The sequence below is a fragment of the Nothoprocta perdicaria genome, unplaced genomic scaffold, assembly GCF_003342845.1.
Source record: "Nothoprocta perdicaria isolate Ctin4 unplaced genomic scaffold, notPer1 scaffold_0, whole genome shotgun sequence".
Taxonomy (NCBI): domain Eukaryota; kingdom Metazoa; phylum Chordata; class Aves; order Tinamiformes; family Tinamidae; genus Nothoprocta; species Nothoprocta perdicaria.
Window position 1 is genome coordinate 17,517,189 of NW_020454092.1, and position 21,996 is coordinate 17,539,184.

Here is a 21,996-nt window from a genome sequence, read left to right on the forward strand (position 1 = left end):
ACACCGTGGGGACTTTTCGCTCTGCTCCTGCTTGAAACGATGTCCTAAACACATCGTTTACTTTCCCTGTCTCAACATCCCCATCTAAACAACGGGGCTGGAACTGCGCCTTGTTGCACAGACGTTAAAACAAGTAAAATTGTTTGCATAAGCTGCTGTCTTGTAGGATATATTATCATCTAATGGCAGAGACACAACATTTTTCCTGTTAATGTTTATTGATATCTTGGTTGTAAACAAATGTTATTCAAAGCTACTGTACAGAAAAACAGCAACTCTATAAAAAGCTTAACCACAATGTCTTTGTAATTACATTTTACTTGGATGGTAATTGTATCACTCTTTATTTGTATTTCATCACAAAAATAACTGTATTTATCTTCAACAATACATTATAGCACATCTGCTAGGAAATCGGCTTTCATCAGTAGGCCTGTACCCAAAGCCTGAAATATTTTTGTACTGGAACATGTGGCAAAACTCCTCTCCTTTTTGCAGGAAGCAAAAGCTACCGTGCTTGGACAGATGATTCCTGTTACCTTAAGAGACCAATTGGAGGGGAAAGCAGGTTTGGATACAGAGGTCTGCTGGCAAGCAACAAGTGTAAAGGTGATGCTGGACTTCTCACAATGATAGAGGTTCCCCAAGATGAGGAAATGCCAGCTAAGGGGTGTCCAAGGGSTGCTTAATTCCCTCATGCTGAGCAGGCAGCATTTAGTTGGGCAAACTCACCAGCCTCCTATTACTCTCCCTTCATCCTTGCTCCGACGTGAAAGCAGCTCGAAGCTCTTATGCAAAGGCCGTTGCGCTGGGCTGGTGACAGTCCTAATCCTCATCCTGATCTTATCCCTGGTCCTGCTCGTGGCCTTCCCCACCCCACGCCCCGGCGGCGCCGCAGGCTCCAACCTGGCTGCCACCGCCGCCCTCGCCTCACAGCGGGCCCCTTTAAGGGAGGCGGGCTCAGCGCTGCTTCCCGGCCGGCTCAGGCAGATTCCCTTCCAGGTCGGGGGTGGCAGTTGGGGGAGGGGGGGCAAGGGGAAAAAAATATATATGTATGTATATAAATAAATAAATAAAAAGAGGCAGCCCAGCGCCGGGACGCGGTTCGCTGGGCGCTCGCGTCCGGCCCGCCGCGCCGCCATGGTGAGTGAGCGAACGAGCGCGGCCGCTGCCGTGGGGGTTGAGGGAGGGGGGAAGRAGAGGGGGTGACAGCCGAGAAGCGCCGCGGGCGTCCCGGGTCTTGGGGGGGCCGTTGGGGCGGCGGCGTCAGCCCCGCGCTGAGGGGCGCGAGCYGTTGGCGGGGGGGGCGGCAGGTGAGGCCGTTGACCGGCGCGGGGCCGTTGGCGGGGCGCCCCTCCCCCTCCCCGCCGCTGAGGGGAGCCCGCGGCGGGCGGGCGGCGACCGCCATCGCCTCACGCTGAGGGGCCGCCCCCCCCGCCCCAGCGTGTTGTATAACCCCCTTCCTGCCCCGGTTACATAAAACGGGCTCAAAGGCGGCCGCTTCTCGCCGCGGGTGTCCCCTCTGCGGGGCTCGGGGTGCGCGGCGTGGGGAGAGCCGCGGGGCTCCTCGCTGGGCCTCGGTGCTGGCGGCGAAAACGCCGTTTCTCTCCGCTAAGCCAGGCCGCGGAGCTGCGCGCGTGGGTGCTGCTGTGGCGGCTCYCCTCCGTGGGAGATGAGTGTGCACATTCGCAGAAACCTCCTGGGTCTGCTGCGCTCATCCTTCCTTATTACTGCATCACTTCGTGTAAACCCCTAATAAACATTTTTTTTTTCCTTCCCCAACCTTTGCTTTAAAGGTAGCTACCCACCTTTGCCCCCCACAGTATTTCCCTGTTTAGAGAGCTATGGCCTGATCTAGGTATTGATGGCAAAATTTTAATTTGTGGCAGTTGCGTGTGCCTTGGTCACGGGGCCGGGGTTGTGCTTTACCTCAGTAACCTTTCTCCTTCTGTAGTGTTTTTTTGCAACACCATACACACAGCACTCATATTTTTCGCACCYTTTGATCTACGGGATGATTAAGAAAAGCAGTTTTTTTCTCTTCTTCTCAATAAGCTTTTTTTTTTTTTTTTTATAATATATTGTTTTTTCCTGAGTACTCTAGTATGTTCAAACAGTAGTGCAAGTATTTCCTGAACATAAATAGTCCCCATCTCCTAGTGGATATGGCACTCATACTTTTTTATTTTTCCTTGATGTCCTTCCTGAAACCTTCTTTCTGTGTGATTAAGTAAACAGTTGAGGTTCTCCTCTCTAGTCATTTTGAATTAATGAACACCTGTCTGGACTTCTTGATATTATTTTCTAATAGGTGGCTTTGGATATCACGCTATTTAAATTTAGTCCCYTCATGATCTCTTCTAACTCTGTATGCCTAGCGACTTTAATCAGCGTGATCCTGCTAGTTGTGCCACAGGAAGTAATGGGAGATACTAAATTTGGTGAATTCTACTYATAGTCTTTCCTTGAGTCTGATAGTTAATAAAACAGCTACTTTTGTTTCATTCCTTTTAAGTTAGGAAGGACAATCAAAAAGCTTTCTCTATAGCATCAATCACTGAACCGTCTGTTTATTTTTCACTGCCTTCCCCTTCCTTTATTAGGACTCAGAAGAATTCTGTTAACCATTATTTGAGTTACTACTTTTTGATCATTTTAAGAATGCATTTAGGGCTGTGGGGAGAGGGTGAACAGTAAAAAAGAATGTCTAAAACCAGGAACTAAACTCTTGAATAGCTCTCATTTTCCTACCAGCTTCTTAAGGGAAATAATTGTCACGATTTGAAAAGTCCCTTACACTATATTCTCTTACTCTCTTATTCTTTTCTCTTATTCTCTTTTTCTCTTGAAGACTTTTCAAGGAAGAAAAGAAACAAAAAGGAAAGAAAAAAAAAGGCAGATAGGCTTCGCAGACTCTACAGAAGCCTTGCACAGCTAGGTTTTGTTATACCAAAATAAATAAATGGATGCAAAAGATGGGTAAACCATAAAAATTGTTCTGTTGCAGCTGAAATTAGTATCTGCATTCAAAGGTTTTATACAGGCTGATTGATGAAAGCCTCATCAAAAACTGTCTATAAAAGAAATGATTTTTTTAGATGAATCTTAGGAAACTAAAAGAAAATCTTTGAGTGATCACAAATGCCTGTAGTGAAAAAGGCTTTTATAGCTGTGGAATTTACTTTTTGTGCAAAGCTAGACTGCTATTCCTGATGGAAAATGTCAGTTAAACTGGTGTCTTTTTTTTTATAGTTTTCCTCTGTTGTTGTTATGTAAGTGGGTGGTTGCATGATAATGCCTTTCAAAAGGAGCAGGATTTCATTTTGAGACTTGCACCCAAGCAGTTAATGTAGGCATAATGCCAGGTTTATGAGTTTCTGAATTATTCCAAGTCTTTTAAGATATCCCTTTATCTTTTTTTTTTTTTTTTTTTTTTATATGGACTTGGAAATATAGGGTAAGATAGATTCTAGCAGTGTCTAAAGCTGATACGAGATTTTAAAAGAAAATGTGGATTTGTTTTGTGAGAACCTTGCCAGTGACACTGGTGTATATGCTCATAAGCCAACCTGGATGACATCATATCAAAGCAGGTCTTGCATTTCAGTCTGCTGCCTGTATTAGATTACTGTTAGATGCCGACAGCCACGCGCTCTCCTCCACCCCRTTTTGTCATGTTTACCTTGGTTATATTAAGCATGACCAAAGTTATTTTTTAAAAATAGTTAGTTGAAATAAGCSTTTAAAAGTCCATCTAAATGGAGTTATTCTATCTTCTATTTCTTCTGTTTATCAGTTGGTTTTAGGTGCGTCACTTTATTCTTACTAATGTAAGCTTTATCTAAGGAGGGTACCAAGATTTGTATCATGCAATGCATGGTCTGTGGTTTGGGTGTTGGTTTTCTTTGTTTTTTCTTTGTTTTTTCTTTTTTTATTTCCCCACTGAATTGTTTTGATAAAATGAAAGAAACTCTGAGGTTAAACTGAACTGTCAAATATTTAARATGGCTATGAGAAAAGTCACATCTTCCTAAAAAAAGTTCTACTCAAGTATTTCTGAATTAAATAAAATCCTGAGCTTTGGTTGACATATTAAAGTATTGCATTTTAGATTATTAGAAGCAGAAAGTACTGAAAGCAGAAATGTACTGAAAGCAAAGGCCCAATTTATTTTCAGTTTGACACTCAAAAGCATAATTTGTTTCAACAGAGGCAAGAAGTATTTAAATGCTGAACTCGTTTAAATACAGATGAAGACTCTTACTCTGTGATTTTYAGCTGGGCAGTATTCTCCCTTAAATTAAGGGCCACAGGTTGTGCTAGAGGAGAGGAATGCTGCTTGTTCATGTAAGAGGTTTGCAGGATATAGTCTATCTGGTTTGTTTTGGGAGCTAACAACCTAGGATATCATTTTCCTGGTGCTTGTCAAGGGGCTTAATTAGATAAAGTAATCTCAGCAAATAGGGAAAAAAATATCCATAACAGCCTTCTTTAGCTGTGTTTCTTCTTCACTGATTCCTGCTAGTGGACTACATCTTTTTATTGTTRTGTTATGCCCTGTATGGTCTTTTAACATGCTTAGTTAATATTAAAATTATAGGTTCCAAATTAAAGGTTGGCCGGTTAGAGGTATTGATTGACAACTTTCTGATTTATTTGATCACAGCCTGTCTACAAGGCCAAAAGTTCTCATTGGAGTTTGCACACTGATATGTGAAGTATTTTAGCTTTTTTTGGCAGAAATGATGGGGCAGTGCCAGAAGGAATTAGCAGAGCCAATATTCTATTTCTGTCATACTTAAGCAGCAAACTGCAAGCACAGGAGCTAATGACAGATGAGGATGTCTTTGGTTTGGTGGGAATCTTTCACAGACTTTGAGCACAGGTGCTGATTTCTGCTCGAGTCAGCAACTGTCATGCAGCTCCTGGGCATATGTGCTAATTTCAGGGTAAAAAGAAATCTCTTCCCTTTCCTTTAAAAATGTCCTATATTTGAATAAGTAGTTGGATTTCTCCTTAGAAGTATTTCAGGCACTTTTTTGCAAACAAAAGATGTTAAAGATTCCAAATTCTCCTCCTCCTTTTCATATCAGCTTGAAGTGTGAGGCAGCCAAAATTGCTGTTTTCAGCAAGTCACATCAGAAAAATAACTCCTATTTCTTCAACAATGTATCAGTCTCTTTAAAAATAACAACAAAATAGCAACAACAAAAAAAGTTAAGTACGGAAGATCTCCTTTAAGCACCATGGATCTCTGTGAGACAAATATGCATATTTTCCTTTACAGATAGAGGAATCAAGTCAGAGGGGTTGGGATCTGCATGTCAAATGCTGCAGAAAGAGCTTGCGTTTGAATAATTTAGAGTTTCTAGCTCTGAAATGTGTACTTTAGTCTTCAGACTTTGTATTAAACTACARTGTCTGTGTTGACAATATGTGAATCATTAAAGATAAGTGTCAAAGCTGTCTTTGACCTATTGTGTTGCCTCCCAACCTTCTAATATAAGCAGCTGGTTTTAAAAGGTCTATTACTGTCATATTTTTCATTATATTTCTTCTGTGTAACCTTTTATATACTTCTGTGCTTCTCTGGTGAGCCTATGAAGCAACAGAAGAGAAGTAAAAGGATTTAGAAAAGAGGTGAAATTATCCACAGTGTTCATTCTAAAAAGCAAGCAGCAATTTTACCTACAGATGAGACATGGCAACAGTTGATGCTGTTATTTTCAGAATGATCTGAGGGAGTGCGTACCAGTCACTTCTTTTGTGCAGTGCTGGGGATGATTCACGATGCTTTTGAGACATTCTTTATGTTGATTAATTTGTGTGGCTGGAAACAGTAGGCTATTATTAAGCACTGAATTAACAAATTCTTGGAGTTTTTTTCTTATTAAACATGCAGTCTTAATCTCTGAAGATATAGTTTAAGTTTATATTCTACATTGTCCTTTGTATACAAGGTACTACTGTACATGTTTTCCAGCTCCTTAGGATAAAAAGGAGGAAAAAGTATTATAATCAGAAAGAATATTGCAGTAGCTGTTACTTTATGAAGTTTGGAACTGAAGTAGATCTTTTGGAGTCTGCTTTTTTGTAGTCTGCATTTCTACTGTGGCTTGGCAGTAGGTTTGTATTGTGGGTTAACTTAAGATTAATCAAATAATAAATTTAAGATTAATCAAGATTTGATTTAAATAGTGCTATCATTTTTAATCCTGTATTTTATTTGTATAATTTATTTTTCAAAACAAGTTTTTACTTTAATTGACTAATGTAGTAATTAGACCCTGTGTTATCTGGAGACTGGGTTGTTTTTATGCCATGCTTGGTACATATGTGTCTCCAACACATACTTGCGGAGTTACAGTGAAAGCAAATCTCTGAACCATATACTCTTCAAAAATGTATTTTACTGTGACAACGTTTTGACAAATTTCTTGTTAAACCTTGATGGAAATTATAATTGACCTAGAAAGCGGGGGGGGGATTTTTTTTGTACTTTGTTTTTCTGTCAGTTTAGTGAGTCGCAAATGCATTTTAAAGCTAAAGTGATTTTTTTTTTTTTTTTAAGTAATTTATTGTCTTGTGGATGGAATAGCTGAGTAGTCTGTTGTAATTATTTTAAAATACTTAAGTAACTAGAGGGTATTCTAGAGCACCTGAATTTATCATAGTCTTCTCCTCAGGCCCTCCAGGTTTTTAGCATAGTAGCTACTGTCTTTTTCTCCTTTATGGTATATGATTTTCTTCCATCTGTCTGTCTGTATTTTCAATTTCCAATAGACTCCATAATTTTCAGCACTTTTGCTGTGTGCCTCTAAAAAGGGACCTCTGCTCTTGCAATATTTGCCTCTTCCAGTGAGAATCAGACTAACAGCAGCATGATTTGCTTAAAAACAGCATGGTAGAGGAATAAAAGGTTTGTAGATAGAGAAAATGATTTGAATAAGCTCCTTGTTTCTTGCATGTGACAGGAGGAAGCATCTCCTTACTCTTTGCTTGACATCTGCTTGAATTTCCTGACCGCCAACCTAGAGAAGTTTTGCACAGAACGGCAGGATGGAACGCTCTGCCTGCAGGAGCCGGGGATGTTTCCTCAAGAAGTTGCTGATCGATTGCTGCAGACGATGGCATTTCACGGTAAAGACAATCACCCAAAGTATTTTACTGAAATATGACACTGTAGTGCTGATGTATATTCTAGCAGAATCTGATGTTGGGTACTTTATTCTCTTAATAGAGCAATTCTGTTGCTCCAGTTTTGCCATGGCTTCAGCTGAATGTTGCCTGGCTTATACAAAGCACTCAACAGAAAGTGTTTTATCTAAAAGTTACAAATTTAACATTTCTCTAATTGAACATCAGTTCTTTTCCTTTAGGTTCTTCTTTTGGTTACTTCTCGGATTGATTCACTTCTACTTTTCTAACATTTTTCAAATATCTAGTAATTGATAGAAATAATGTCTCCTGCAGAGCAATTAATCAAACTATGTTTTCTTAACTGTCAGTGCATTTAATGCAGTGTACAAGTTTCTTAGCTCCCTTAGCACACTCAGTAAAGTGGAATTATTTGCTAAAAAGCAGTCAGTTTAAAATATATATAAAAAAATAAAAAACGGGGTGCTACTGGKGGCTTGCTTTAAGCATAACAAAGGCAAATATAAAGTTTATGTCACTAAAGGAGTCTTAGCATGAAAAGAGAGTGCAGGCATTAAGTTAGTCGGAAAAACAAGTGGCAGAAGACCTCTTTCTGGAACTTTATATGGAGATGAGACATCGTATTAGAAAAATTATTGAAACAGACGAAGAACCCTGCATTTGTAGGTGGATGTGACTAATAAATCACTTGAATCTGCATATTGCAGATTTTTTTTCCCAGCAGTTTCCAGGCCCATATAAACCAGGCAGTGGTTCTAAAAAACAAAAGGCAAGTCCCAACCTCCCTCTGCCTTCAACCTGTGTTACCTTCTCATATGTAATTATTTATAGGAATCCCAAGAAATCAGATTGGTAGCAAGTTCCTGCTCCTTCAATGCTAGTAGTAGTGAGGACAGTTCCAGCTGCAGAGAGATCACAAACACAGTGCCAGGCAGGGTGCAGCATGTAATAAGGTGCCTGCCAGATAAGCAGGGTGTGGTTGAAGTAGGCTAGTGACATAGCCTGACTTTTTCATATTAATTTGACGCCCTTAAGAGTGGAATGCTCCCTAATGACTTAACTACAGACAAGCTATAGGTTTTTTAATATATATTGCATTTTCAGTTTTCTGTGCTCAATATGTCTATAGGTAGAAGGCTTRAAATAGGAGGACTTTATAACCCTCTAAAGTGAAACTAGAAGGAAACTTTCCTCCTATTCCACTTGCATATGTGCTTGTTCAATCATAGCCTTCTCTTATGACTCTTTATAATGCAGTAATTGCACTACTGATATGATGCAAAAAAGATATGTTAATTTCCTGTGCATTTTGGATAATCCTGTGCACTGAACTAAATCTATTATTTTGGTTAAGATGTTGCCAGCATGCTGCAAAATTGGACTGCATATGCAGATTTCTTGCTACACAGTTGAAAGATTATAATCTCAGACAAGACCATCACATTTTCTTTTTCCATTGCTGTCTTTCCAGTCTCTGTTCTAGTCTTCCTCTTTCTTCTCTTTGAAATGCTTTTTTGGGGTTCCTTCCCAGATTTAGCTTGTTTCCAAGCAACACTCCTACCTCCTTCTTGGAGGATATATGAAAGAACTTTGTTAGTTTAGTATATCAATCCTCCTAACAAATTCAATCAAATACTGAATTATGTCATTAGTGAAAGCAAGATGGAAGATGTTCATTGATTGCTGGTATTGCACTTCTCTCAAGATTAACAAAACTGATCAGAGAAGAGCACACATCTGGGGTAAAGAAAACTTGCAGAAATTACATAATTCTGTTTGTGTCACATTTCTAACCAGTTATCACGAGAAAATTCAGAAAGTGGAGGCTGTAGTCTGAGAAGTCYTGAATCATTTCCATGTTTCAGCTATCGCATGTTGCATGCTCTGAGACAAGTAGATATTGTATATGTACTATATGTTAATTTGGTTCCAATTCTAATTCAGATTTTTGTATTTTTCCGCAAATGAGTTCATAATCTTAACCTGAAATGGTTATCAGTGGAATGGAATCAGTGGCATAGGGATACAATATGCATTATTTTGCAGTTCCCTTTGTTAACACTTCTTATTTTTCTGGGCTCTTAAGAGCTAAGCTACAGAACACAAGAGCCAAATGCTAATTCTCTTTCCCAACAGGGCTGCTGAATGATGGAACTGTGGGCATTTTCCGAGGCAACCAGATGCGTCTGAAACGTGCTTGTATCCGGAAAGCAAAAATCTCGGCGGTGGCTTTCCGGAAAGCATTCTGCCATCACAAGCTGGTGGAACTTGATGCCACTGGGGTGAATGCAGATATAACCATCACAGACATTATAAGTGGACTTGGCAGCAATAAATGGATCCAACAAAATCTTCAATGCCTTGTGTTGAACTCATTAACTCTTTCCTTGGAAGACCCCTACGAAAGGTGCTTCAGTCAACTGTCTGGGCTTCGTGCATTGAGTATTACCAATGTGCTGTTCTATAAYGAGGACTTGGCAGATGTTGCTTCACTTCCTAGATTAGAAAGTCTGGATATATCAAACACCTCTGTCACTGACATAACTGCACTCCTTACCTGCAAAGATCGCCTCAAATCTTTGACCATGCACCACCTGAAATGCTTAAAAATGACCACAACACAGATCTTGGATGTTATAAGAGAACTAAAATACCTAAATCATCTTGATATTTCAGATGATAAACAGTTCACATCAGACATAGCACTTCGTTTACTGGAACAGAAAGATATCTTGCCTAACCTCGTGTCTCTGGACATTTCGGGAAGAAAGCACGTTACGGACAAGGCTGTGGAAGCGTTTATTCAGCAACGGCCAACAATGCAGTTTGTAGGACTGCTAGCTACAGACGCCGGCTACTCCGAATTCCTAACAGGAGAAGGAAACTTAAAGGTTAAGTGGGAGGATTAATTGTGGGAGGATAATGGAAAAAAATAAATACTTGGGGATAAATAGAGCTAAGCATTGTAACAAATGTATGTGGGTGTTTATGAAGAAAGCTGCAGGTTCATCTTTCATCTGTTAATTGTAACTGCTGTAGTAGTTGATTGTCAAACTGCTTCTCAGTTTTGGCGCAGAATCTGCAAATTTTATGTTATACTATTGTAAAAAAAAACTATTTTTTGCCCCTTTTCAGGGAATATCAAATCCTGATTTAAGATGTCAGATCTGAGGAAGCTAAAGCTTGCCTAATCTGAATGATATATTGGCATAATATTCTCTGGCTTTCAGCATGGCCTCTATCATAAGACAGTAATACGTAAGAGCTGGCAGTGCAATTTGCATAAGCTTTGAGCACTGCATGCTTAACACCCTAGGTACAATAAAACTGAACTACTGCTTTGCTCCATCACCACTTACACTTCATAATTACACTATTTCCACTCACCTTGAAAGGTCTTTTGGTGATGCATGTGTAAGAAGCAACCACTTGGGTTGAAATTGTTCCTCTTCCTGTGCAAATCCTAAATTTCTTGACCCTTTAGGATGAAATGGTATTGGTTGAAGTGCGCTTGTCTGTCCTTTAGTACCGGACAACAAGAGGTTGCCCTTCTTTCTTCAGACGACGCATATATTTATAGACCTGAAGAATAAGGCTGTTCTGTACCCTATGTGAAGGGGTGAGCATTAAAGGATAAAGAGATTTTAGACATCTTTGTATAATGTAGCTGGGTCTCCTGTGCAAGCTGAGTTTTAAAATTTGATTTGTAACATTTCCATTGCTGTGGTTACATGCGAGTGAAATGAGACTTGCAAACATCTTTATCATAATGATCATTTTTGCTGGGAACTTTTGGCCGTCACAAATGTCTAGGTGTCTTCAGTACTTACACAGTTGTTACAGCTGGCAGCAGTGTGTATAAATGTTAAAATGCTTTGTTGTAGAAAGCAGGATCCCATTTGATATATGGTATACAGCATCAGGAAACCACACCTTGCATTTGGTACAACCCWATACAATATAATCTTTGCTATTTAGAATATCTGCTTCATGTGAGTGATTGCAGTATGGAAAGACAGGAACGAATAAGGTTCTAATAAAATGAAATTCATGGTGGATTTTTAGCACTGGAGTTAGCCAAACACAGTTCATTTTCGCTTCCTCAGAGGCTTAATTGTCAAGAGGAGGCTGTAGGCAGGGATTGATTTTGTGAGTTGAAATTCATTAGTAACAATATGGAAACATTAGCTGCTTTTTCTACATACTATTAAAGAATAAACAGGATGCAGTACTTGACATTGGAAGTAGAGTATTTCTATCTTTACGACAGTTCTTTTATCAACCAATTATAGAAAATTCTTGAAATACTAAATGTTTAATTTTAGTTTGCATAACTGTTGAGGTGGTCTTGGTGGTGGAATATCATGAAGCAGAGTATAAATTCTTCATGTAGTGTATAATTAGCTGCAGAACATTTCCTTGCTCAGTAGATACGATTGCCCTRGTTTAATCAGTAAAGAATATGAATCAAAACCCAAGACAGTATCCGTTCTTGGAAGGCTCTAATATGTGCCTCTTACTGTATTATAAACTTWAGCTCATATTTAGTGTGCAGCCCATAGCTTCTAATGCACTCTTCACCTGAATTACAGCATTGTGTAATTTTTACATATTCATTTCAAGCCTGGTTTTAAGAACACTCTTGCCATCAATATGAGTTCTTTAATGCAGGGCTGTAAGCTCTGTAAGCTATTGCTATTGATTTACCTTGCAAGAAGCTTGTTGTAGCTAGAGAATGGAATTATTGTCCATTGATGGAGGTGGTACTGAATGCCAAAAAAGCTTTAGGTTAAATACCCTTTTCCTCTGTTTATCAACTTCATTTGATAGAGCATTCAATTACAAATATTGCCTTTAAGCATTTGGTGTGTCAAAATCAATTTTTAATTGTTAGAATTGCTATATTTATTTAGTTCATACAGTTCTGCTTAAAGACATGATTGAGTCATAATTCTGGCTTATACAAGTGTATGCTGTCATCTTATGAAGAATATTTGAAGATTGTGTGGTTATGGATTAATGTGGGCAGATAACCATTTGTCTTTTGAAGAATTTTGTTAAAATATTAACACCTTTGAAATTGCAGCTTTGCAGTTATTAAGAGCAAGCTTTTTTTTTTTTTAAGTGATGACTGTGCATTAAAGATTATTTCTTTGTTCATAGGTGTCAGGAGAAGCAAATGAAACTCAGATTTCTGAAGCACTGAAGCGTTATAGTGAACGGGCCTTCTTTGTGAGGGAAGCACTCTTCCATTTATTCAGCCTGACACATGTAATGGAAAAAACGAAACCTGAAATTTTAAAGGTAAAATAATATACTTTTGGTACTTTTGATAATTGCTTCTTAAACCAAATTTAAGGAGGTCATCTCAAAAAATATGGTATTGWTTATTTTATGATCATTTACATTTTTTTTAAAGTCTTAGCACTTGATAAAAATCAACACTGCTTTAAACAATAGGAAGGGAGAATACGTCCTAGCAGTGTATTATGTTAGATTAAAATGTTCTAGAGTATTTCATAGTATTTTCTTTTTTTTAGGTAACTTAGCATATGATTTGAAAATTTTTTTTAGGTCTTGAATTATGTCTTTGGAACACATTTCTATACTGGAACACATTTCTATACTGGGTCAAACCAAAGGTTTTCCTAGCCTCATTCCATGATAATTTTAATCACTATCAACTTCCAGTATGGTAGCAAGTGAACAAATAGTGTTATGTATTAGACTTACTAGAGGCAATTCCAAGAAGCTTCCTTAGAAACACATTCTACACATTGACTTTACATTGCTGGAACACCAGAAATGGTTTAATTTCTTCTGTGATCCTAAAAAGAAGCATGAGCAGGGAAGTTGATAACTTAGGATGGAGCTATGATGTACTAAACCAGCAGCGTATGATGTGATCTTAAGGGGCTAGTCACAAAATAATAATCCAGTTCAACACTTCTGTTGCCCTGCRGAAAGCCCGACCTCATTCATCTCTAAAAGGGTATGTAGAACAAAACTTGGATCTTCCTAAAAATCTCTTGCATTTCACATAGATCTCCTTTGAGAGGATGCTACAACCAGTGCAGGAGGGCTCAGAGAAGCACTGTCTGCTTTGAAACACCCAGCAGAAGGAAATGTTCTTACTGAGCACTAAAATCACACCATATGGATTTTTCACTTAAATAAAAGTCAGGCAGAAATTTGCTGCTGTGAGTCTTGGATTGCTCTTGGGGTGTTGTGTAACATGAGCATAATTCATGCATTTCAGCTTGTGGTCATTGGAATGAGGAATCACCCCCTGAACTTGCCAGTGCAGTTAGCAGCAAGTGCCTGTGTCTTCAACCTAACCAAGCAAGACCTAGCGGCAGGCATGCCCGTGCGCCTCCTGGCTGATGTCACTCACTTACTCCTGAAGGCCATGGAACATTTTCCAAATCATCAACAGGTAAACGACTAAGTTGCATTTCCTGTAGTTTTCTCTTGTGGGTCTTGGAAAGATACTTTCACGTTTCACAGAGCAGCAAATGCACATACAGATGTATTTGTGCAGGACTCACATGGAATATTGTTTCCTTTTATACTTCCTGCTTATGCAACTGTGGTAATGTGACTTTTTAAGAGGAATTTAATGAAATTAAAGCTCTGAGTGAAGTAGTGGCTGATTCGCAATGCAGTATTTTCTATTGTAAACTTGCTGACAATAGTGAATGCTTCCTTGCACATCATAAACAAAAGCTAAAACAGAAAAGAAATGGAAACCAACTGATTTTATCTTGACAAAAACATTATCTGGGTAGAATAAAATAGAAGTGCAAATGAGTTATGTTGTCTTTTGAAAACAAACAAAACATCTCTTCTGGCAAACTTCGGATATGTGGACACAAATAATTTGCTTATGATTATCTAAATCTTTTTTTTTTAAACTTGATAAATAATGCGTTGAAGAAACTTTCTGCTTCAAAGAGTCAATGTGGAAATCATTTGAGAACTCCAATTACTAAGCTAGTTTCTGAGCAATCAGTTGTGTGTTAGGAGTTATTTGAGTGTTGCATCACTAATTAAGCAACATAAAAAATGTAGAATGAGCTATTGTTTGCTTTTGTAAAAGTCCTGTGTGCTTTACAGCCCTTAGATGAAGGTGTGATTTGGACAAGTCCCACTATTGAAAGCATCAGTTTTTATCATGGAGTACAAGGAGGTAAATGAATCCTTATTTGGTGAAAACTGGCATTTTCACAACTCCTTTGCTCATGTTAGAGGTGCATAGGTTTAAATACAAGATGTAAAGTGAATCCCACTGTGAAAAAATTCATTTTGCTTAAAACATTTTTTTTTCTTTCTCAAACTGACCTTTTCCTTTTTTTTTTTTTTTTGTTGCAGTTGTTTTCAGTACAGATCATAATAAAAATGGAAATATGTTTAATGATTCATAGAAAGAAAGCATTCTGAAATAATGTGTGTGTCTGATGAAGTAATTTTCATTTCTTATAGCTGCAAAAGAATTGCCTTCTTTCACTGTGCAGTGACAGAATCCTTCAGGATGTTCCATTTAACAGGCAAGTTTTATATGTCAATTAAAATGATTTGTAGCTTGGAATGCTTTTTTTGTATGGTGGCTGCTTAGTACTGAAATAGGCTCATAACTTTCTTGGGCTAATCTGGCATGCGGCTAATCTGGCAGTTTAATAATCATTCATAAAGTTTGTTTCTGGTCTCGGTTTGATCAGCTTAAATCATTCTACCATGCCGTTTTTGTCTGACCTATAGTATTTTGAGTTCACAATTCATGATTGTCTTGAACATAGGTCACGAAAAAATCCTTTGGTATCTCTGCTTTGGCTGAATAGGTCTATTGTTAATCAGGTGTAACAGAACTTGGGATTTCTTCAGGGGACTTTGGGACTGCTGATGCAGAGATTTTTCTATTGAGATGTTTTGCGCAGCCTTATGCATGTTAGTCTGATGTTTCAGAAGATTGTGCAAAACCTTTCTTCCTCCTTTAGAAGGATGTGATTTCCTGTGCACTTTGATACATAATCTGAAATTAGAGACCCTAAACATTTCCCTCAAAGCTCGTGGATACCTGTAATTTTGCTGTGTATTTCTATCTTTTTGGTACTAGGCATACTTTAGCTTTTTGACTTAATGCATGTAACTCTAAAATATTTCCCGTATGCATCTTTCTTTTAATAAGACTTAGACTCTTGAAAACTAAGTTATTTTCAATTTACAGGTTTGAAGCAGCCAAACTTGTTATGCAGTGGCTATGTAATCATGAAGATCAAAACATGCAAAGGATGGCTGTAGCCATAATTTCCATTCTTGCTGCAAAGGTATAAAAATTTAAAATTTTAAGGAAACAGATTGTATTTTCAGTGTTGGGGGAAAAAAAATGATATGGTCTTATTTTTATTATAGCTTTCAACAGAGCAAACAGCTCAACTTGGTGCAGAGCTTTTCATTGTTCGGGTAAGTTGAATACCATCTTGACAGACAAAAATACCAATCCTTTCTATATATTCATGCTAACAGTATTGCTAAAATTATAGAATGAAACCAGTGAGATGGAATTACTAGAATACATTAGCCTATATTTTGTTTGAATCTTTTTTGAAACATAAAAGCCTAAAGAATTTGTTAGAGATAATTTCAAATACAGTGTTAATGAGACATAATAGCATAGGTGCAAARAAGCCAAAGTGTAGAGGAGGGAAAAAAAAACCTTTCACTGCCAGAAATCAAGCCAAAGTATAATAGCAAGAAATCTCTTGGTTTGAAATTCTTTATATAAAACTAAAGATAATTTAAAAATAGAACACTCAGGGTAAATTGCCAGTACTGGCGATATTCAAGTGGGGACAAGAATTGTGTAGATGGCTTTTTGCTGTCAATAATAGTTACTGCAAATATAATTGTTACAGACAGAAGCAGGCAACCATGTTTAAAGGGAAAAAGAATTGTTAACCATTTTACTTGGAACGGTTCAACCCTAAACACATAGCTGTTAGTTTATTCTACCTATAAATCATAACTATGAATTACCCTAATCTGTCCAGAAGCAAACACAGAAACGAATACATTTTTTGGTTATGCAATCATAACTAGGATTTTTTTTCCAGCAACTTCTTCAAATAGTTAAACAGAAAACAAATCAGAACCTTGTAGATACTACCCTCAAGTTCACACTGAGCGCACTTTGGAACCTCACTGATGAATCTCCTACAACTTGTCGGCACTTCATTGAAAATCAAGGGCTAGAACTCTTTATGAGAGTCTTGGAGGTGAGAAATACAGTTTTGGTTGTAGATTGTCAACCTAAGTTTATAATTAACACCATTTTAGTAATTAGTATAAATAATTACTTTTCCTTTTTTTTCAGTCTTTTCCATCTGAGTCATCCATCCAACAGAAAGTTCTTGGACTTCTGGTGAGATGAACAAAAATATGTCTTAAATCACAGACTTGTAAAACTTGTTAATGTTAATATGACAATATTTATATGAAAACTTGCCTAACATGTTAAAATTCTTCTTTAATCTTTACAATGTGCCCTTTTTATTACTCATACCGTTTTTGGACTGTTTTGTCAATTGTCCTAAGACAATTTTTGAATTTGGTGGTTACTATGAACAAAAAGAGCTTTTAAGAAAGTGTTTCKGATGGGTTTAAACACATAAACTAGGCTGAAAATCAGTGGAACTCATTAAACCTCAACAGTATGCGAATCTGAAGTTACTGTATTTGAGAATGTTATAAATTAGTCTTTAAATTAGTATACTGTCTGTACGAACAATCTTAAATAATTTATGAGAAAATCTTTCAATTTTGAGGCAAATTCCTGCAGTAAACTGGAAATGTTTTGAAAGGGAAGAGTATTTTAGTATCTGCTTGTTATCTAGACGCACAAAAATCCTATCTCATGTTTATATTCACCATGTAGTTTAAGTTTATATACTCATATTCTTTGTATGGTGATATTTCTGTTGATATATTCTTAATTCTTTTCTTCACAGAATAACATAGCTGAAGTTAAAGAGCTCCATTCTGAGTTAATGTGGAAAGACTTTATAGATCACATCAGTAAATTATTGCACAGCGTTGAGGTGGAAGTCAGCTACTTTGCAGCAGGAATTATTGCTCATTTGATATCTCGAGGAGAGCAAGCCTGGACGCTAAGTCGCAGCCAAAGGAACTCTCTTCTTGAACAACTGGTACAGAAGAGACACTGCACTTTTATCTTACTGTATTTTATGTTTTTTTTTTCTATTTAAGACAGTGATTTTTTTTTTTCTTCTGTATTTTGCAGCATTCTGCCATTTTGAATTGGCCAACTCCAGAATGTGAAATGGTGGCCTACAGGTAACTAGGGAAATACAATAGAACAGAACTAGATTTAAAAGCTTGTTCCTGAAGCAGGGTACACTGCATGCCAAATACGTTTTTGTCTAGTAGAAGACAATTGGCTCAAAAGAAGCCAACTCAGAAGGCCTGTTAGCTCAAAATAAAGAGCTTGTTGGGTTTCCCTCTGTGACAAAAGAAGGGTAGAGTTAGCTAGGGATCCCTGTAAGAGATTAATGTTTTTCTCCCTGCTTTTCTGTTACGGTATTCAGCTGCATGTGTAAAAGACTGTAAGCAACAACTAATCAATAAGATTATATTGGCTAACACGTCTCTGTCCTTACTAAAAAAAAAAAAAAGTTGTTCAAAACAAAAAATTAGCAACGTAGCAAAACAAATTGCTGATCATCTCTCTCTTTATTTCTCTTTCTTTTTTTTTTTTTTTTTTTTTCTCCTTTTTTTCCCCCCCCTTTTAATAGGTCTTTCAATCCATTTTTTCCTCTACTTGGCTGTTTCATGACGCCTGGTGTTCAGTTATGGGCAGTGTGGGCCATGCAGCATGTCTGCAGTAAAAATCGTATGTATTATGGCAAAATGACATTTATTTGTGCTTTTTTTAGCATACAATTCAGTAGCATATTCCTTTAAGAGCTGTTTTTATTCAGATGTAAAYGATAACAAGCACTGTAAATTCTTGAATGAAATAACAAGGATTGTAGCAGGTAGCCCTCTTCTCTCATTAGAGTAGAAKTTTTATGTAATCCTGCCCTCTAATCGCCTTTCTGCAACAACTTGTTGTGACATGAAGGTCAATTTCTTAATCTGTCTTCCCCATCTGTAAAATGAGAACGCCAACATCTTGTTTGTAAATTGCTTTGAGAGCATGTAATGAAATGTGCAAGTACTAGGGAAGGAAATAAATCCCCTGCACGTACCTGCATGTAAGAGTAAAGAAACTCTCATTGCATTTAATGTTTCTTCCTTTTTTTTCCCTTTGTGACTTTCTATTTTCTGTCAGTTTGATATAAATACATGTATTCATTTTAATTTCTGCCATATATAAAGCAGCTTTTCTCTGAGGTATTAAAGATGTTTTCTGTGCCAGTGTTTAATCATCCTGACTTCAGTAACTCTATCCTTGTTTATCCTAGGGCTGAACAATCCCATAAATCACTACTTCTGTATAAATACATAGTGGAGATATGTCTGTTCAGGACCAAACAATAACATGGTGCAATAGATAACTGCTTATAGAGTACAGTTTTCCTACTCCACAGTGTTTTCAAAGCTCATAACTGCAATTCTTTTGAGACTTTCTTCCCAGRGTACATTGTCCAGAGATCTGTGAGGACTGTTCCTGTGTTCAAGTAGAAATATTCTGATAAGGCTGTTTTACTGGCTGGTCAACAGTTTTGGATTATGAATCTGTAATTCTGTATTAATGAAATCAAAGCAAGCCTTCACCCCCACGTTGGACTCAAACCTGTCAAGTCACTATATAACATATTTATTTTTAGTGTTTATTTTATGCTGCCCTAACCTCTAAATTTTCAACATGCCACAGAGGTTTGTGTTGACAGCAAGTAACTGAACTGTAGGATGGGGAGGCTGAGAATACTTGAATGACGTATTCCTGATTCTGGATCAAAACAGTGGTCCYTTTATTCCTGGTGATTAGTTCTGAAAATAGTTGCTGCCATAAACTCTCCGAGAAAGTAGCACATAAACCAGCACATAAACCAAATGTAAAGTAGCAAATGTAATAACCTACTCTGAAAGAAAATATCTTTTAATTCTGAAATTATGATGACTAATTTGATAAAATGATGACTAATTTGGAGAAAACAAGTTTTTGGTGTTCGTCACCAAGGTTTTTTATCCCGGAAGGGGGATGCATTTTTTTTTTTTTTTTTTTTTTTTTGAAGCTTGTATGGTGTAGATATGGCTCTGTCTATGGCTTGGCCCTGTATATACTAACATTGGAGCTGATGTAGACCCACTTTTTTAAATCAGTAAGAAAAGTGGAAGAAAAGTATAATATTATTGTTGGAGAAGGCATTCATAGCGACTTAATATCAGTCATCGTTGGTWTCAGTAGTAGCTGGCAAATGTTTCTAAGAAATTCTTTTTCACTCTTYGAGGATGTATAAATGATGCAGTGTATCTGAAACCATTTTTTGTAATTGTTCTATATGGAGACTGTCAGTAAGTGTTATGTTTTCCCTAGATACATAAAGATACTATAATACTTCTGATTCCCTTATTGCCTGTTTCTGAAAATGTATGTATGTTCTTTTAAAATGTGTGTACAAGAGGGAAATAATATTGTGCATATTCCAAGGCACTTTCTAGTCAACTTGTAAGACAGAGACAATTCCAGTCCTATCAGATGATTCATAGCCACAGAAACATCTCTCCTGTTCCAYTGTTGCAGTAGATTGTTTTCTAAAATTCTTTTTTTTTTTTTTTTTTAATCTTATTACAGCTACCAGGTACTGCAGTATGTTAATTGAAGAAGGGGGTTTACAGCACTTATACAACATCAAAGAAAATGCCCAGACTGATCCACATGTACAGCGAATTGCAATTGCCATCCTAGATAGTTTGGAAAAACATATTATGCGTCATGGGAGACCACCTCCRTGCAGAAAACAGCAACAAAATAAACCAAACTGAAAGCTGCAGGTATAGGAGTGTAAAGTATTGTCTTTGTAATAATCCTTTATGATGTGTGTGTAGTTGGAGTAACTTGTAATATAGTGGTCACCATTAAAGTGATTTGGCAATAATTGTGGTACCCAGAACCGTGTACGGTAACCTATGGTGAATATCAACTTTAATGGCAACCCTATATGCAATCTGTAAAAGGAACCGTGGTCGCTGCTCRAGCTGGTCACCCCTGTATGATTATTGCTGGCTGCAAAGAGAAGAGGCTTGTACAGATCAGTATGCACCTCCGGGGGGAAAAAAACACTTCTAGGAATACCTTGTTTTGTGACTTCCAGGACATAAATTTATTTCATCCCTATGATTGCTGTTTATAAAACTGTTTACTGGTTTGGTGTTTGAATTGAGCTGTTTGTGATTGTGAGATTCAACACTCTTGCAGATGAAAATAAAAGTGCATGCATGCAAGTTACAAYGAGACTTGTAACTAAGGTGACCAAAACGTCCTGTTGCCCTTCTGAGCACAAATGGGGTCTTCAGTGTCTCTTCTTTTTGCCTGCAAGCTCTGTTCTTCTGCTTTCCTCATTGCTAGAGCAATACCCTTTTGACAGCTCAGCTCTCCTGAGTCCTCTCTACTTTATTAGTAAGGTTGAGATCATCACTGCACCAGGGAAAGAGGAAATATGCTAGAGAAAAGCAATAGAAATGGGATTAAAATGAGACATAATACTAAAAGGATGAACTAAGCTTGTAATTTTAAGCTTGATGACAAGTCTTTTTATAGTTTGTTTGTTTCACTACTTTTGATTGTGTGGAGGAGATTTTTCTTTTTCTTTTAGGAGACTCATAGGGAAAGGAGAGCTCATCAGAGCAAAATACTGACCTGTCCTTCTCATCATGATGGGAGATTGCAGGTCTTGATAGGAGGCCCAGGATATATGGTCACCTTATTTATAAGAGACTAATGATTGCTTTGTTGTTTTCTGTAAATATTCTGTCAGTATTGTGCAGTGAATTATATTTCCAAGACATCACAGTGCAGAATATCACCCAGTGTTCTGTGTAAATTCTGTGTCGATTGCATTGTTCTGTGGGGTGTGAAATAGAGATGCTAATTGTAACAACTTCTTTCTCTGATGCCTGTGGGTTTCAAATGATGTGTTGAATGAAAAATATTGCACAGTATACAGATGCCTGATAAAGTACAAGTGATGGAAACAACCAGTTCAAAATTGATCTTATTTCAAACATTATTTCTCTTTATTGGGTTAGTCTCCATATTTCCATGGCAACTAACTGATATTCACAGACTGTAAATGTGCTGGTACTGCAGCTTAAAAAAGGGATTTTTTTCTGTTTGGTAGTATGGCAGGAATGGCTTTTTCAGGATGACCGTATTTTGCTATTTTAAACTCTTCCCATCTTACCTTCCCTCCAACAAATTCATGTTCTTTAAATAAATCACCTCTAAGTTTTAGCAACTTCAAAATGGACTGCCCCAGTAATTTCCTCAGTGATRTGTGACATTTTTGTACTGAAGTATAACTTGGCTAGCATCATTTCCATATGCATATTTAGCTGTGTGCAGTTTTCTTGATTCAAAAATAAGTGAAACAGGCTGAAGCTTTAAATTCTGAAACTTGTTTGGGAAATGGCCTGCAAGCCTTTCCCACCACCCTTCCCAGATGTGTTCAGCACAGGACTTTTGCTAGGAGGTATCCACTGAATGAAATGGAAATACAAACTGTCAGAATTGGTGTTAATGGATCAATTGGTATCACAACATTTTAAAATAAATATGACAACTCTCCTTACAGTAATGTTTTCTTCCAGATAACAGCA

The 21,996-nt window shown here is 37.5% G+C and overlaps 1 protein-coding gene across 1 annotated transcript; it reads left to right on the plus strand.

Moving 5' to 3' along the window:
- Positions 1-1,062: 1,062 nt before the first annotated feature.
- LOC112943246 (protein zyg-11 homolog B) lies at positions 1,063-21,658 on the plus strand. Its single transcript, XM_026034389.1, has 14 exons — positions 1,063-1,143; positions 6,975-7,140; positions 9,295-10,049; positions 12,322-12,462; positions 13,418-13,594; positions 14,641-14,705; positions 15,383-15,482; positions 15,568-15,618; positions 16,269-16,430; positions 16,529-16,576; positions 17,163-17,360; positions 17,456-17,508; positions 17,967-18,064; positions 19,973-21,658. Exons 1-14 carry the CDS (start codon positions 1,141-1,143, stop codon positions 20,161-20,163), a joined length of 2,208 nt encoding a protein of 735 aa, XP_025890174.1. The 5' UTR covers positions 1,063-1,140; the 3' UTR covers positions 20,164-21,658.
- Positions 21,659-21,996: the final 338 nt, after the last annotated feature.